The sequence below is a fragment of the Lingula anatina genome, chromosome 1, assembly GCF_051362555.1.
Source record: "Lingula anatina isolate TDL-2025a chromosome 1, LinAna3.0, whole genome shotgun sequence".
NCBI lineage: Eukaryota > Metazoa > Brachiopoda > Lingulata > Lingulida > Lingulidae > Lingula > Lingula anatina.
The window spans coordinates 38,851,769-38,870,204 of NC_141767.1; the positions used below are offsets into that span (position 1 = coordinate 38,851,769).

At 34.6% G+C, this 18,436-nt stretch overlaps 1 protein-coding gene across 3 annotated transcripts in view; it reads right to left on the minus strand.

The window, feature by feature from the left end:
* LOC106155812 (small subunit processome component 20 homolog) overlaps positions 1 to 18,436 on the minus strand; it is a 40,153-nt gene that overhangs the window by 2,055 nt on the left and 19,662 nt on the right. Inside the window, exons 41-57 of one of the 3 annotated variants that reach the window (XM_086999453.1) lie at positions 18,231 to 18,373; positions 17,826 to 18,081; positions 17,343 to 17,510; positions 13,386 to 13,552; positions 13,020 to 13,170; positions 12,665 to 12,781; positions 12,241 to 12,411; positions 11,413 to 11,544; positions 10,976 to 11,086; positions 8,293 to 8,442; positions 7,520 to 7,639; positions 7,110 to 7,172; positions 1,950 to 2,081; positions 1,536 to 1,665; positions 943 to 1,124; positions 492 to 563; positions 23 to 205 (exon numbers count right to left, since the gene is read on the minus strand). In XM_086999453.1, the coding sequence (XP_086855579.1) occupies positions 23 to 205; positions 492 to 563; positions 943 to 1,124; positions 1,536 to 1,665; positions 1,950 to 2,081; positions 7,110 to 7,172; positions 7,520 to 7,639; positions 8,293 to 8,442; positions 10,976 to 11,086; positions 11,413 to 11,544; positions 12,241 to 12,411; positions 12,665 to 12,781; positions 13,020 to 13,170; positions 13,386 to 13,552; positions 17,343 to 17,510; positions 17,826 to 18,081; positions 18,231 to 18,373 (2,448 nt within the window). Of the gene's footprint in view, positions 1 to 22; positions 206 to 467; positions 564 to 942; positions 1,125 to 1,535; positions 1,666 to 1,949; positions 2,082 to 7,109; positions 7,173 to 7,519; positions 7,640 to 8,292; positions 8,443 to 10,975; positions 11,087 to 11,412; positions 11,545 to 12,240; positions 12,412 to 12,664; positions 12,782 to 13,019; positions 13,171 to 13,385; positions 13,553 to 17,342; positions 17,511 to 17,825; positions 18,082 to 18,230; positions 18,374 to 18,436 lie in introns of those variants that run through there. The other 2 variants (XM_086999455.1, XM_086999454.1) reach the window with 2 other exon arrangements.

Genomic DNA, 18,436 nt, shown 5'->3' on the forward strand with positions numbered 1-18,436 from the left:
GCTGCCATTTATCATAACAAACCTTGAGAGAACTTTTTTGGTTTTGGGCAGCTTCAAATTTGGCTTCCCTGCACATTTTTCGTATCAGCCACTTCAAATCTGTTGGCTTTTCATCAGAATTATCAACAACAGTCTGATGTTTTTCCTTCAGAGGGGGATTAAGAAGCTTAATGACTTGAGCTAAAAATACCAGATTCTTCACAACCTGAAATTTGATGCTATTAGATGTAACCTCAAAAGTTAGCATGAATTGTGGACATATTTTGGGATATCACTGGCTAAATATTAAAAAAAAATGCCTTTGTCATGAAATATGGCAGTTGCAACTTCAAACAATGGGCATAATAATCATTTAAAACCAATATTTGTTCAAACAAAAGAAATAAGTGTTATAATGTATTTAAAGGAAAATGACTATGACACATTCATAATATATTGATCCAGTAACTTGTTAATTTTTCTCTCACCTAACTTGTTAATTTTTCTCTCACCTGGTCTGCCAATTCTTGATCCACATAAGAAGATTGTAATTGAGTGCAGAATGCTATAGAAAGCTCTCTTAACTGAAAAATGCAGCATGGAAATTGAAGAAATTTGAATGTACACATTTAAATGTACACATCTGGCCACTCTTCTTCTCACCATAAATATGAAATCTAAAACATTATTATGATACCTCTTCAAAGCACTGTAACATATTAGAGAAGACCACCATAAGGGCTGCATTGTAGTCCATGTTTTATAATTAACAAGATCTGGATCACTATGTGATCACTATAATTTTCCTCTTTTTCTAACTTTTAAGAAGATTACGTTTTACTGTGTAATTTTAGGAACAAGATAAGACTATCCATATGCAAAGTTCAAGTACAATGCATTTGCACACAAGTCTAATAGGATGAATTTAAAAAGTTGATTACTGATTTGCAAATGCATTATTACCTTCTGTCTTGTATCTTGCTGCACATATTCCTCTACCTTCCCAGGTTTAGCTTTGGGTTTCCTAACACCCTCAGACTGCGCAATTTCTTCTGGTGTCCAGGCAGCAAAAAGAAGCCCAAAGAGTCTTGCTGTAGCCAGTCGCACCCAGGTATGGGGGTGGAGGAGGTGACTTTGTATGCTCACTGAAAAGAAAGAAAAGGTGTACACAAACTATAATTTTTACTCTCAGTATCTAATAATTAAATAAATAAACATGGGTCTATATCCATAACCTTATATTCATCATCTTAAAAATCTTTATCACACACACACACACACACCTCAACCTCTACCAATAAAATCCAATAACTGCATCATCAACCTCAATAAAAAAATTGAAATTGAATAAAAATGCATGAATATACTTACAGCCTTAAAATGACAAAGTGAGCAACTGATGCAGATTATCTTTTTTTTTTGTCTCAACACATTGAGGATTTATCATTTCTATGGATGCAAATGGTATAAATAGTTAATAACAATATTTATACAATAACAATGTGAATGACAATGATAGAATGACATAAAGCAGTTCATGAAAAAAGGCACTTTACCCCACATTGCATTCATGTCCTCTGTCCATCTAGGATTCCTAATAATATTTATCTCTTTGAGAAGCTTGCCCAATGCAGTCAGACTGTTAAATAAAAGGTGGTCCAATTCCTTCAAACTCTGAGGCTCGTTCTAGAATGGCAATTTATTATTCTAATTCAGTAAATTGGTAAATTTTTTCACAGCATATTAATATAACAATCAAATTAATTTGAAGCAATTGTTGGCATTATTCCAATGTAAATCACATACGTTGGTTTTTAAAAAAGCTCTCTTTTCCATTAACATTTATAAAATTAAGAACAAGGCATTTTTAGCTTTTTAAAATGCTTATTTCTAAAGTGTACTTGTCATGGTACTTAGAATTAACATTTTGGAAAAACCAAACAGAAAGAACACATATAAAGCAGACCAACCCCCTGATATCTGCCAGGTTCTATTTGCTGAAGAATCAAGGGGAGCACCGTGGGCATGTGACGCTCAAATTTGGCAGATTCCACCTCAGTAAACAATCCACAAAGTTGTGCTGCCAGTCGCCTGTGGGACACCTGGTGAGTAAATTGAAATTATCTTTGAAACTTTCAAGCAGTGGAGCTCTGTGTCAGAGGAGACATAAGTTGACAGTTGGTCTTAAATTCCATACTGAATGCAAGTCCAGTCTAATCCAGGACAAATCTACAGAAATCATTTAAATATAGCATCTGTCTGTTAAAAAATAGTCATTTTTCACTTCCTGTAAAATAAGCCCAATATTCTCATATAGGTGGGTCTAGAATCCATTTTGGTTCAAAGAAGATGAAAAAGGGTTTCAGCAACATACTCTTATTATATTTTCCATAGCCATTAAAATCAAATCCCTATAAAGAAGTCAGTTGAAAGTTATAATGTGCTCAAGTAAGACATTTGAACAGGAAAAAAACTGAGAATGACATCACTTTTCTCATTATCACAAAGATATATCCTATCCATAGGTTGATATTTGATCATCTATCAACATAAACCACTTGCCGTCAACTCGTTGGAGTTTTAAATTTTCACAGTTACTTGCAAATTTCCTGAGTCCCTATCCTTATGATGAGGAAATAAAAATATATAACTCATCACGATGTTAAAAGTGGTCAAATTTAATCTGGTCCTCTAAACTGTGATTAAACTCAATCATCTTCAGAAATACTCAAAAACATTTTTCTCAATCTTACTACTTACTGCGTAATAACAATAACATAAATCTTATATGACTAATTCACTAATTCCAGGAAGAGTAATTAATTCTGATAAGCTTTGGCTGTTGTTCTTGTGTTTACATACATACATTTTTGGAGTGTCGGCTCAAATAATCACCTAAATAGACACTATGAAATGGCCACAGATTAATGCAGTACATGGGCACTGAATACCATGAAAAACTTGAAAATTTAGTCACTTAAATATAAATTAATATTTAAATATTAAAAATATAAAAATTATGTTTTTATGCATAATTAGGACTTGGACTAACAAACAAATTAAGGGCTGATGTAATGGGCAATGGAAGATTATGAATCCGTCTTGGCCAAGACAGACTAAAATAGAAGAAATGTACAACAGCAAAAGTGCTTGCCTTGCTCTGCTTGGTGTTGATGTATGCCTCAAAATAGAAATCATAAAAGGTCCATAAGAAAGCCAAATAACTTGAATCGCCTTTGAACAAAAACCCATACAAATGTATCAGATAGGAGTACAGGTACTTCATTCAGGTATCCAAGGATACGGTAATGTGCCATGAATTTTGAAAGGCTCCTAAATTTTGAACAATTTTAAGTTTGGCCGTCCTGAGTTTTTTAAGGACCATGAATTTCGACCAGTAAGCAATTTTGCATGATCTTGATTTTCGTTAATTTTGTACAGCTTATTATCATTATTATTAATATGATTTTGTTAATTCAGTAACTGGCGCCAACACTATCATACATGTGTGTCGCAGACCAGATTGAAATCCAAGCCATTTTTAAAACGACCTAAGATAAATTAAAATTTCAATTCTGTATAGGTCAAATAAAAATATGACTAGGTAAGATCAAAATCTGACTTGGCAAAACTGAATATTCAATATAACAGATATTTTATAATCTCCTGTGTTAATTTGAAGGGTGTTAGTCTACGAGTTGTGTATGGTACTCAACCTTACTTTCTGCCAGAAAAGATAAAATTAATTAATTGAACATCTGGCTTAGGTTGGTTATCATGCATGGCCTTCACTTCCATCCAAACTATCCAAACTATCTAACAACAAATGGGCCTACGAGTTTTTAACTTTTGCTTAAAAAACTGCCAAATTCTTCCCACAAATGGATCACTAATTGGGTCAATCTGCCTGGATTTTCATCTAGACTGCAATGCATATTCATTGTTGTACCAATGAGATTTCACTGTAAAATAAACTTAACTGAACTATTCACCTTTCAGTAGGTGATTAGTTTGTCAAAACCTGTGATGCTGATGGCTTATTGGCCTGTCAACAGGTGTTGCGGTTATGAGAAGTTTTTCCTGTGAAATGAACTGAATTATTCACCTGTCAACAGGTTATCAGTTTATCAAAACCTGTGACACTGATGACTACACCTAACTTAACATCACGTTTTGCTTTTTAGGGATCAGCAAACAGTATCCTCTCTAAAAACTGACCCCAAGATTTATTTGTAACTTGATATATATTCACAAAAACCATGCCATAATATTTGATTTCCAGCCAGGTGGGTTACCGGAGTGGTCACTTAGAATCAATTATACCTAAAAAAGAAGAGTTCCAGGTAGAGTCCTACATGACTTCTAGGCAGAGAGAGATGATAACTTAACCAATGAAAGTTAAGGAAAACTGTAAATTCATTTAAGGCATCAAGGTACAAGTATGACGCTTCTAATAAATTATTTTTGGTTTAGGTAACAAAGCTGTGGTGTTGCATTACTTTTCTCTTCTGGGAAAACTCACAACGTCGGAAATTGTGAGCTGAGCTTAGATCTTCTCAAGTTGGATTAGAGCCCTTAGAATAACTTGATTACTTGAATTAATCCAGCTTAAGATCTCAGTAGAAATTTGTGCTAGCTGACTAACAGGAAAACTGAATAATGTGGGCAATCAGCTTAATTTGAAATACACACATACATGATGTGATATCAAGCTGTCTGGGTTCTTGCTGACTGAAGTGTTGATTAGAGGTGTCTAGGTGCTAAGACAGCAGTATTTCATAATACTACACAAATCAACATGAGCAATGTTTTCATAATTTGATCATGCTCAGTATGATGAATACTGAGTTAAACAATGTTCAGCCATACTGGGCAATTAATTTGATTGGTTAATGAATCTAAAAAAACATAAAACAACTTTAGAAAAAGTACCACAATTATAAAAAAAGAACTCACTAAAAACAATTTTTTTCACCTGCATTTAATGGGGCATACCAGCTATCAGTGCTACTAAACTCTGGCTTAATCTTGCTCGCGATTTTACACCATACTTTAACATGGATTGTAAACACGGGTAAACTAATTAAACACAAATAATTCAAATGTGGCTCCATGACAAGGAGAACAAAATATGAATTGATTGAAAAGATGGCAGAGTTGACCAGGAGTGAATAGGCTACAATTCCATGAGATGACATGTGTAAATGTTGATTAATTCAGTCATCGAACACTTCAAAGATTTATTTATTACACAAAAGAATGTATGTAAGGCAGTAAATAAGGAGTTTTGGGAGAAGGGTGACAATATCTTCAGAAATAATAAGAGTCGATATAGAGAATGCCTTATGGCCTTAGTGCTTTTTTTTCTTTCCTTGCCTGGCATGAGCAATTATTTTTCATTTATTTAATGACATTGATTTCATTATAAATGAACAGGTTGACAGTCTTTGTAAATTCAGAAAAATATAGGAATCAACATGAGCAATGTTTTTTTTTTTTTTGGACATTTCTTTATCTTTTAGAAAGTGTAATTTTAAGAGTTGGAAACTTACCAAACAAAAACTTACCAAACCAAGTAAAATGTTATCTTCACAGCTGTCAGCTGAGAAAAACACCAAAGAAAACGTGGGTGTTTCACACCTATCACCACCTTTAAGTAGACTGGGTTCCCTCAGATTTAGATCGATCCATCTGGATCGACCTAACTCCCTGGGGGTTCACGCTAAATTGCTGTCAGCTTCCGGAAGCCTAGCACGCACAAAAGTTAATTACCCCCTTACAGCTTTTAGTTGGCGGGACAGACATTTAAGCTGGTTAAGCTGACAGCTATCAAGTGAGACTCCCCAGGGGGATAGATTGATCCAAATATCTGTGAGAACGGTCTCTTAGACAGGAGTTCCTAAGGCATTTTGTGTTTGTGCAGCTGCCATTGATGGCAACCTCCATTTCAGACATAGCCCTGAATACTTGGAAAACTGATGCTCACCGTGTCCATTTTCACATTCAAGTACGCACCAATACTGAAGCATGTTTATCATGAAAATTGCCAGTAGTCTCAAAGGGTTTAATTCACAAAATGGATGCTTTAGTTTAGTGAGATCTGGTGCCAAGCTGGCTGGTATACACCATTCAATAAGCATGCATTTTCCTTGACATTTATTTTTTACTTGCCAAGAGTAATTTGGTATGTGTAGTAATGGCTCAACAGGAGGTAACAAGTCTCCTGTGTTTCATTTGTAAAAAAAAAAAAAAAAAAAAAAAAAAAAAACTATTTTTAATAGTCTTCTTAAATAATTGTCAGCAAATGTAAGAAGAAGATCAGCAGACTTATGTACATTGTAGTTTCTCTAACTGTAGTAATTTATCAGGTGATATCAAGCCTAGTAAATGACATCTTCTTGGGTAAAAAATGATTTCTTGGGAAAATATACAGTAATTTTGCAACATATTTCATACTCTACCATAAACTAATTTCTGTATTTTTCAAGGAGGCAGTCAAAATATCTTTAGGTAAGCTGTAAGCTAAACAAACAATCTAAGAATATTCACCTTGATAGCCCTATTCTCTGATGAAGATGATCTGATAGACATTGAAATATTGGAGGTAATATCAGCTGTCAATATTAGCTGTAGATCGAGGAAATTCTTCCTTTATTAAAGGCCGGTTTTAGAATATGCTGCCCCTGTCTGGGTCTTTGGTTTAACAAATGAATTGACTGCCCTGGTAGAAAAGTCTCAAGAAAGAGCTCTTAAGATAATTTATCCTGATCTTGAATATAATGCTGCTTGTGAACATAGTAAACTTGAATTACTGAGTGAAAGATGGCTCACTGCATGCAAAAAAATTGTTAATTAGTATATCAAAGAACCAGATCATAGACTGCATTATCTTTTACAACCAAAACAAAATGTCAAATATTCATTAAGGGAACAGGAGACATTCTGGCAAAAGCAAAGTGTATACTCAACCTAACCACAAATGTAAGTGCAATATGTTAAAGGCACCAATACATTCAACTATCTTTTTTCTGGTGACTTCATTGTCTAAGTGACATATACATGTACAAATATTAAAAAATGTAACAAAATTAAATTCATATTTGCCTTAAATTCTGGGTCCCCATTCTTACCTTCTCATCTTGAAACCACAGCATGGTAATATTTAATAACTCATCTCTCTGGTCACTGTGAAGCTGAAAAATGAAAAAATGTGCATGGAAATTAAGCTAAAACAACAATTAAAACATAAACATAAACTGCATGACAAATGTCACAATACAATCAATTTTGTGTAGGGGTCCTTTGCAACTCCTATTTCAAACAAGTGTAAACATCAATAGATGCTGTCCTCCATCAAAGGTGACATTATTTCACGGACCTAATTTTATACAATGGGAAGGTCTATCAATTTAACCTTTAACCCTCTTTCGAAAACCAAATAAATCCAAGAAGCATTTTGGGAAACTAAGTTTAATAAAAAAATATTTTAGTGGAGAATTGAGAGGTGATTATGCCCTAAATCCATGGCATTAGTTAATACCTTTGACAGTAAAGACTTGATGGCCAAAGCAGTTAACTTCCTGCACTGTGCAGACTCATCATTGACAAGAGAGGCGGCCATTGGTACAAAAAAGAAGCCTGCATGTTCAGTAAGGATATTCTGAAACGATAATGCTCATGTAAATGTTTATTCCAAAACAAAGGTCACAAAATCTTACAGTCATGAAAAAATGGCTCCTTTCTAGAGTTACTCCTAATTGCAATGTGCAACATTTTAATGGATCATTACCAAATAATGAGGTTTCATTAAAAAATTTAATGAGATTTATTGAAATTTAATTGAAATTCTATGGAGTTTCTAATATAAATAAGAGGTCATAATCATAATTGTTGACGCACCATTTTCAATTCTCACATAAAGACTACTCTGCATCAATATTTGATTCTGTGTTAGAAATTGTGATGCGTCACCACTTACTTTTGACTTCCTGTTGGAAGGTTTTGTGCTCATGTGGTATTTTTTTTAACTTTTGGTCTATTTTTGACCTTATCAGCCATAATATTCAATGAGTTTTGTGCCATTTTCTGGCAACACGTGCTGTTCTCGCTCGACAAAAAGAAGTGCGCATATACTCTCGCATAAAACGAGACTCTCGTATTAATAATGTAATCTTCTCAATTTTGAAAATTTCCAACAAATGTCAGTAGAAATGATCCATTACACAAGTTAGTGGTTTAACTTTGTAAAATAACTAATAATAACAGTTCTTTGTCATGTGAGGTAAATATAGTATTTGTAACAATCTAACCAACCTGTGGAAAACTGGAAAATATGGTTGCCAACATTTCTAAGGCAGATTCACGTCCAGATTCTAGCTCAAACTGCAAATTTGTCACATAGAATTCTAGGTGCTTTTTCAGTTGTTTACCCAAAGGATAATCCAACATAAACTGAAGAACAACCTACAATTTATAGATGATTGAATATATAAATATATTACATACACAAATGCAATATAAAATAATAATAAATTAGAAAATGTAATCTTCACTGACTACAAAAACTCATTTAGTTCTTGTGGAATTTCCAAATGAAGAATACAATTTTGGAATTTTATTGAATTAATTTATTGATCAAATGCAGTTGCAATTTATTAGTAGTGACCAGTTCTATGCAAAAGTAGGGTGACCTAGGATTTACCATGGTTTAAATTAACTGCAAATTGATACAGTGGCTTCAGTAAAATATTATGTAAGGAACTGTGTAGGCGAGTGTTAAGGAGGAAGTTTGTAGGTTAGAAAGGAAGCACTTAAAGGTACTGTTTGGGATTTAACTGTCAAAATGAATTTTTCTGTAGGGGAAAATAAAAAACAAAATTTCTTACTCCCAGATCAGTGCTCGACCCTTTTATTACATTTTAAAAATTTCAATAAGTTAGTTCAAAATGGTTGGCCAGTCATTAAGTATGACATTGTGTACATTTCAGCAAGAACTTATGACACCAGGAGCTTTTGGGAATGGGAAAATATTATGTGGCTTTGCAGGATATGCAGACATATAGAAAATATAATAATAGCGCCGGGAAATGTTCAAACCTGTAAGCATACCTTGAAATTTGTGGGTAGGGATGAGGTCGAAGTAATTGCAATGGTGGTTTTTAAGGTCGAAACATAAAAAGATGACAACTGTGAAATGCAGGTGTCCACCATATGTTGTCCTAGATTTGTCAAGCAGAGTATTTGATTCAGTAATGCTGTTGCAGCACATCAAATTAAAAAGGTTTCAAGCCAAAAACCTTAAAATGTAATGTAAAAAATGCAATTTAATATTCTATGTTACGGCAAAGGTTGACCATTCCAATATGCATACAGGTACAGATAGAGCAATATAGCAAACAAAGTATAGTAAATAAATCACTAGTGGGTGCTAATGTTGTAACAGTCAAAGCACTCTTCGCGAAAGCAACAGTTATTTGATATAGTCATTGGGCTTTGAGCATACATACAACAAAGCATAGTAGGATGAGCTACACACTTAGGGTGTATTCCCAGAGATTTAGATCGATTCAGAGATTAAGATTTAGATCGACCTAACTCCCTGGGGGTTCACGCTAAATTGCAGTCAGCCGAACGCGCACCATAGTTAATTACCCCCTTACAGCTTTCAGTAGGCGGGACAGATGCTTTAAGCCGGCTAAGCTGACAGTAATCAAGTGAGACTCCCCACAGGGATAGATCGATCTAAAATCTATGGAAATGGGGTCTTAGTTGCTATCATAAGAAATTACTTGTGTAAAATCTGTGCAAATCACAAAAAAAAAAAAAATGCAAATGTGAGTCGGACTCTTAAATATATTTCTCTAACATGGAGGTCAGTGCTCACCTGGATTACCAAGGTTCCATTATTTTTTTAAAATACCAAACCTTCGGAACATAGAACTGACCCCAATTTATCTACTTCATCTGGTACAAAATGTGACTCATCTTTACCCTAAGCCACATGGCAGTATAATCAAGGCAGTTATATCATGTTTCAGATCTAGGCTAAACTTGAAACTTAATTAAGGCTATTTTGTGATGACGTCTTTGACATATAAGTACACCTTAATTGTGGTCACTACCCTCCCTCAGTACACTCACACACCCTAATGAGATTATTAAGGTGGTCTCTTAACAATATATGTAGAAAGAGAGAGAGCTAACTTCAACAAAACAAAGTACTCAAGTATTCATGTATTCTAGGAAATAATGATCTGCTGAAATAAGATAACATTTTTTTATAGAAGAGACTCTTTCATTACATTTTATGAGCTAAACTTCAGTTAAAATCTATAATAATAATAATAAATAGATAATTTTAAAAAGCTGAAAATTCCACAAAAGAACCACACACATCTCAACCATCATGTCACTTTATATGTATACATGCTGGTCAAATACTTTATCAACTCTCCAACATGATAATATGAAAGTACTGTTTAGAATTTATAACAGGCATGATGTGAATATCATCATATCCCCATTAATATTTTTCTGCTGAGCAGCATATGACAATAATTTTCACAGACTTCAGAACCAAATCTTATATTTTACAGAACTGTAGACTTATCATCGCAACATTATAAAAGGCAATTTCTTAATTAAAATAAGAATACAGTGAAATCTAATTGGTTACTTCATTCAGCTTATTCATATTGCATTTGGAGGGGAAAAAAAGAAAAAAAATTGGTCACACATAACAAATTTTAATCTTTTAGTAATTTAATATATTATAATTCAAATATTGTGGGGTATATGCAATGCACAAAAATATTATAAACAAAGCATGGTAAAAATGAACTTTTTGTTTGGCAATCCTGCAGGGCAACTTGAAGAATGACACAAATATAAAAAATATTCAAGCATTTTTCAATCAAATGTATATTAGTGAGCATGCAAATTATCATGCATCTGATGATAAAGAAATTTAAAAGAAATCAACAAAAGGAAAAATTACCTGTCTGCTCTGAAGTCGGACATTGGGAGCATCTGCAGTTATGGATAACTGCGCTACTTTTCCTATAATTTCATGAATTTCAGGTACAAGTAGCTTCCTTGATAAGATGGCCTGCAAAACAATCAGCTTTTAAAACCTTTCTAAATTGTTTTTTGTCAAAAAGAATATCACTGCATTATATCTGAACAAAGCATTCTGATCATCTGCCATTTAACACTTATCACATATGTAATTCACATTAAATACTACATGGTATTATGTAATTTCATAGTCATCTGTACCTAATAACATGCTTCTTTAAATATTGCAAATGAGTACTGCCAGCAAGTGAAACAATAATAAAACATGCATAACTGCCTTTGCACCTTAAGGCATTGATAAACAGCTAGGATATAACTATGAAAAATTCCAAAAATTCACATATTTATGTTACTTACTTTGAGAAGCCCAAAAGCTGTTGCCTGTCTGTTGAAATCATGCATGTCTTCCTCTACATAGCCCAGTAAGATCTGAAGCTGATTGGTGTCTACACTGTGAAATTTTACATCTCGCACCAAGACAGTTATTGTCTGCAAATATAACAAACAGCTATCAACATTTATTACTCTTTTTAAAGCAAAACATTTCAAATGTAAACATCTGTGCCAAACTATACTATTCACAATTTGATAAAAATTACTTTAATAATGCATTGTAATTATGTGAATTGTAGTAAGCAATTTAACATCAGCAGCAAACATTTTAATGGTGAGACAATTATATCAACAGACGTATCAAGCAGCTTTGTTCAAAATGACCTATTCTACCTAATATATGTGTTCAAAATAAATCATTTGATCAAATTTAGGGAAACCTCAATGGGATTTGGCTTAAGAAATTGGATTACACCTCCATATAGCATCCCTAGTTAATATTTGTTTTGCTGCCATATAATTAATTCTTTCTGGATTTTCTCCTTATTACATATGGGCTATAACAAAAACTAAAAACAACTAGGATAAGTCATTATAAAAAGTAGTCTACCATGCTCTATTAATTCAACCCATAAATGATTTCTCAGTTATTAGAAAACCAGCACCCAAAACCAAGTCTCTAGATAGCAATTTTAAGGGGGGGTTAGTGTCTTTTTCTGGAAAATGTGCCTTTTTACTGTGAAACCCTTGTGAATTCGAAGAACACAGATCAAATTTTGATTCAGAGCTGACCTTCCCCGTCCCCCTCCCCAATCCAGCCCCCTGCCTACTGGCCAGCCTATGTTGTTTTACCTTAAAGCAGCTAACCACCAATTCAAAGTTCTCCCCCTGAGCTCCCCCTGCTGTGGCATAGTTCTTGAGCAGAACAAACAGTTGATTTGTGATTTTGGTAATATGGTCCTTCAGAGAAGGAAGGGGAAACTTCAGCATCCAGCTTAAGCATCGCAAAGATGTGGTTACAATCTGAAATGTCACAAATTATTATACCTTTTTTAGCAAGTCATGCTAGCCTTGTATAATCAGATACCAATATTCTGCACTAATTTGTGAAATCCATCAGATCATTTTAAGGCTCAGAATACCATATGAAAAATTGTTTCATACATAAATATACATTTATTTCATATACATTGTTTTATCAAAATTTGTATCTACAGTAACTACCTGTTTGAAAAGTTACAGACAACAGGAATTTAATATATCGTGTCAACCATACCTTGACATGTTTTGAAGACAGGCAGTTTGACAATATTTCTATGAATGGGTCTAACATCTGTAAGTTCTGGGTGTTGCTAGCCACTACTCTGGATCTCTTCAGTAGCATGTATAACAACTGGAAATGGTATGGAAATGTTTCAAATATAATGTAACAGTTTTGACAAAGCTGTCTGGCTTTTAATATACCTTTCATATGTAAAAAAAGTGACAGTATAATTTGTTAACTGTTATAATTTAAAACCAATAACAGACAAAAAATTATTGATAAGTTTTAAGGTGGGTTATCATATATCCATGCATATTTGTCAATTTTTGATGTATAAGCCACTGTAACATCAATCATCAAATCATACCTGTAGCCCAAAGTCAACCAAGATGTGCATGTTTGTCTTTTGGTTACCCGATGGTTTGATACCTCCACGTGGTGGAGCAGATGTGAGCAAAAATGTGCTTGGAGGATGGAGACGTGGGTCTGGTGGAGGTTTTGACGTATTTGACTTGTCTCTGAAATTACAAATAAACTTAAATCAAACTTATATCATCGAGTTTAAAAATGCCCAATGGCCACCTTACTTTGTAAAATCCCTTTAATAACTATACTTTTAGAAATTATACCAATAAAACATTAATAAAAGTGCAAATTTCCCCTTACTTTTACATTAAGATACAAATGTGTTGTAAAAATAACAAAAAAATCTGCTAAAAAGAAAGGTATTTACTTTTGATCTGGAGTGATTAATGGAAGAGCCTCATTGGCAAGACCATGTATAAAGATAAGCAATGTCTCTTCTTTCAGTTCTTTATTCTCAATGAGTCCCAGTGTGACCCTTCTTAAGACTTCTTGGACTTTCTTGGAAATTTTGTGACTGTGTGTGGAGTCAAGGACCTGAAAGAATTGAAGCCACCTCAAGGATCATTTTAAAGATGCAAACAAACTTACAATGTGACAACTGCATGATGAGTTAAGTCTTGAAAATAAGAAGCTTTGCTCACTATAGACAGTGAATGGGGTTTTTAAAAGAAAACAGGAAGACTATTCTTACTGCCTATGATTTTACATGTCCTTTTTACAAAAAAGTCATCCATCAGAAAAAATATAATCATAGTTCCAAGGATTAGGCCTAGTAACCATTAAGTACCAATAGCAGTAGTATGGTGTTTTTATATATTAATTGAAAAAAAAAAGGATATATAAATATACACTTTGTAATTTAGATACTGGAAATGGATATCACCAATACTGCGTATGTTTTATTCCGGCTTATAAGCAATTAAGGCTAATGGTAATATGAGCTCAATTAGAGAACCGGTAGAGATCAATGCTTTATTAAACAGCTTATCTTGGCATGGCATAATTTACACAGTGAGATAATGAGGTAAAGCTTACCCGGAAGGTTGCTTAGTATTGTATTAACACTGTTACTGAGCCTAAGAGACAATTTCCACAGATATTTGGATCGATCTATCTCCCTGGGGAGTCTCACTAAATTGCTGTCAACTTGACCGGCTTAAATGTCTGTCACGCCTAGTAAAGCTGTTAGGGGGTGATTCGGTAGGTGTGACAGACAAAAAAGCCTGTTATTTGATAGCAATTTAGTGAGACTCCCCAGGGAGTTAGGTCGATCCAGGTGGACCAATCTAAGTATGGGAACCCAGTCTTAGAGGATTTCCTGTTTGGCACAATAAGTGCAAGTTTTCACAAAAACAGCAGGTGCTTGGTTTGTGACTTATTATGTTGTTTTTGACTTGATCAAGTCATAATGCCTTTGCATGAAACTCAGTGAAAAAAGTATGCTTAGAAAATGTCATATTTCCAGCTGAAACATTTTCTCCTGGTACAGATACGATAAGAATTGATGTATCAATGCCAAGCAGGAAGATTAAGACCATCATAAACATCATTTAATTCCTACCAATGTCCTCTTTTTATATAGTCACTGTGGAAAGGATACAACTCACCAATAAGTAATTAAATGCATAGGCATACCTTACCAAAATAAATGTAGTTTGGAGGATTCTTAAATATGGAGCTTTTTTTTTGCAACACTATCATCATGCGCTTGCTCTTAAAGAACCTTGTGTAGTGCCAAGGTTTACAGCTATAAATAAGGTAGCAGTGAGGTGGAGCTACTGAAAACTATAAGAATAATGAAGTCGAAAAATGAAATGTAAATGGGAGAGTGCATATGTCCTGAAAGCCATAGCCTTTCTTCTGGTTGTTGGTTTAATAAAGGACAAAAGTAGGCCCTTCCATCTACTGATGGTGTAGGGTAAAGCCAAGTTGCATAGATCAGTGACCTACTATTGGCAATCATCGCTGCTGCATCCTCACAGATCACTTTCTAATCCCCTATACATTACCCACTCAGCAATGGGTGTTGAACTTATGTGGGAATTTAGTATCAGTGCAATTATAGTGTAGTTCCAAATAATCCTGTGCCTGTAGATAAGCAGCTTAAAGGGGTGTACACGGGGTTGAATTTGTCATGATGTGAGGAGGTCAGGAAATTCCAAGCCATATTTTTTCATGGTGGATAGCAGCTTAAAATCAAACCAGACTAGAGGATCAGAGAGGCGATACCGCCTCTGGATATTGTACCACCAGCTGGAGTAAGCGCATTCTCATGGAAACCCCACCCCCCAAAAAATGAACACCACCACCAGTCTTATGCTTGACAAGCTCTATAAAATGCAATAAACAAGAGTTCTCAAAATATGCAAAAAAAAAAAAAAAAAATATATATATATATATATCGAACAAGCGTAACTGTTCAAATCAAGCAGATGTTCAAACTGAGCTGTATTTTCCTAACACTGATCACTCCTTTGATTTTCTAGACAATAGGCCTATTGGTTTTCCTTGAAATGCGTTATCAGTACTGCATATTTGCTGACAAAAGAGAAAACCTAGGGACAACAGTAGGCAGATCTCTGCTAGTTTTGAAGTTATGAGGGGCAAGAAAATATGCAGAGTTCAGTTTGTGGTGAAAAAGTAGGTCAAAGGTCAATTTCAAGGTCACAGTATATGACTTCCTATAGAAGTTCAATAGTAGCTATGGGCATTTCTTTGCCAATTTTGGAGATATGAAGGCCAGGAAACAGTTCATCATAATTAGTAGGTCAAAGGTCAATTTCAAGGTCACAGTAAGATTGCCAGAATATGACTTCCTATTTAAGTTCAATAGTAACTTTGGGTGTATCTCTGACAGTTTCCGAGATATAAGGAAAATTTGCATAGTTCAGTTCATGGTGAAAAGTAGGTCAAAGGTCAATTCCAAGGTCACAATATGACTGCCAGTATATGACTTCCTATTCAAGTTCAACAGTAACTATGGGTGTATCTCTGCCAGTTTTGGAGATATAAGGGTTGAAAAATTTGCAAAGTTCAGTTCATGGTGAAAAGTAGGTCAAAGGTCAATTCTGGGATCATATTAAGATTGCCAGTATATGACTTCCTATTCAAGTTCAGTAGTAACTATGGGCGTATCTTTGCCAGTTTTGGAGATATAAGGGTTGAAAAATTTGCAAAGTTCAGTTCATGGTGAAAAGTAGGTCAAAGGTCAATTTCAGTATCATATTAAGATTACCAGTATATGACTTCCTATTCAAGTTCAATAGTAACTATGGGCGTACCTTTGCCAGTTTTGGAGATATAAAGATCAGAAGACTTGCAATGTGCAGTTCATAATGAAAAGTAGGTCAAAGGTCAATTTCAAGGTCACAGTCAGATTACCAGTATATGACTTCCTATTCAAGTTTAATAGTAACTATGGGTGTATCTCTGCTAATTTTGGAGTATTTCACATTTCCCCCACTGAATATTGCGATGTTGTAATTTTTTATATAGGGCAACGCCTAAACCATATCAAAAACAAAAAAATGTACACCACCCCCAGTATTGCACTTGACAAGGTCTACAAAATGCAATAAAAAAGAGGTCTCTGGCATTTACCATTCCAGATTTAGAGTAAGTTTTTCGGTTTCGGTATCTAATGGCTGCTTCTCCCGTGAAGATGCACCGATTGACCCCAAACTCTCAAAGATGAAAGGAGTCCCCAATGGTAACCCCTCACTATAACAGGAGAGCTTAGGGCTGCGTAGTTTCCAAAAATTAGCACAAACAAGTATCTTTTACAGAAAATTCCCATTTTCAGAAAATTTTGGCTTGTTTGACCTTGAAAAAAGGTCAAAAGTCAAATCCAAGGGCATATTTGGAATCTCCACATATGACTTTCGTTCAGACTTCTGTAGTAATTTTTCCCATAATTCCTTTGGTTTGGGAGATATTTAGCATTGAATTTTCAAAAATTTTGACAAGGGTGCATTTCAACAAGCGTCACGCCCAGGCCAGTGCACCGATGGAGACAAAAAAACCAGGGTGTTCAAGTTGAGATTATATGTGACCCAAATCCAAGAGATGGGGACACAGGTCCTTGCGGTCTAGGAGGAGAAGCGGTAACGGTGACTTGTTTCCGGCGCCCGACTGCGGAGCCGCAGGAGCCAGCGGAGCTGTACGAGACGGGTCGGGACTAAAACCATGAGTACCGCCAGCGTACACGCTGGTGGTACTAATTAATATGACAGAAAAACTTTTAACAAGGCAAGCTTGAGAAATAATGAACCCAGTTACTTTTAAACTAATATAAAACAAATTGACAACCCATGTCACAACTCACCTCTTTCAGAGGTATGATCAATGAGGTCAGAGATGACTTGCTGATAAATTTTGCTAGAATCTCATAGGAATCATAACTTTTGCTGCTTCTTGCTTCAAACAGTTTTCCCACAATTCCCTCCACTTCTTTCTCCTCTGCCACTTGCCCAAAAAGTTCCTTGCTGAAAACCTTGACAAAGGAGTCAAAGTTTCTATAACATCTATATTAAAACCCTTTACAGTTGAAGAAAATAATTCTTAAATTCAGCTGTAATATGCATAAAAATGCATCATCAATGAAAATCAAATTATGATTAAAAAAAAACAAACCAAAACATTCCAGTTCATTCATTTGGAATAATATTTTTCTTACATTTCCCCAAGTGACTACAATTTTGTTGAAACTAAAATAAATAAATAAATAAATAAATAAATAACAACATTTTTGTTGATATGAAATGAATAATAATTTAAGAAAAAAATTAATAAATTCAATCAAGCTCACCTCAGTTAGGCTCTGAACACAGTTATCTAAATCCCCAGGTCGGAGAATTGCTGTCATACTTTTTAAGAGAGAGTGCACAGTAAAAGACAGCACATGCAACTGATAACCTTTCGTAAGAGCACCTCGCAATTCTTTCAGGACATAGTGGAAGAAGCTGGGTCCCAGTGAATCAACAATTTTGACTAATGTATCTCTGGTGATGTTGCGAATGTCTTTTGATCTGGATCGAAGAAACTCACACACCTTGATGAGCAAACTAAAAAAAAAGTACAAGACTTAGTAAAAAAATGTAAATTGTAACAATTCATTTACTTGTATAAGTCATCTGAAAGTGGGAAAAATAAGGGGTTATTTAAATTGTTAAGATTTGCTTCCTGTTAATATCCAAATCAACACATCTTTTACCTTGGCAAAGAATGCTCCAAGGTACCCTTTGGTAGGTTTTGCAGCAGTTTGACCATGGCCAAAGCAATGGGGACCCTCAGTACCTCCTCATCCTCTGCATATTTTGTGGGTTGGGCAAGTTTATGCTCCTCATCACTCTTTGTCTGAAGGGAAAGGAGAAACATCCAATGCATTATTTCTATCTTAATCATCTAATCACTGAGTTT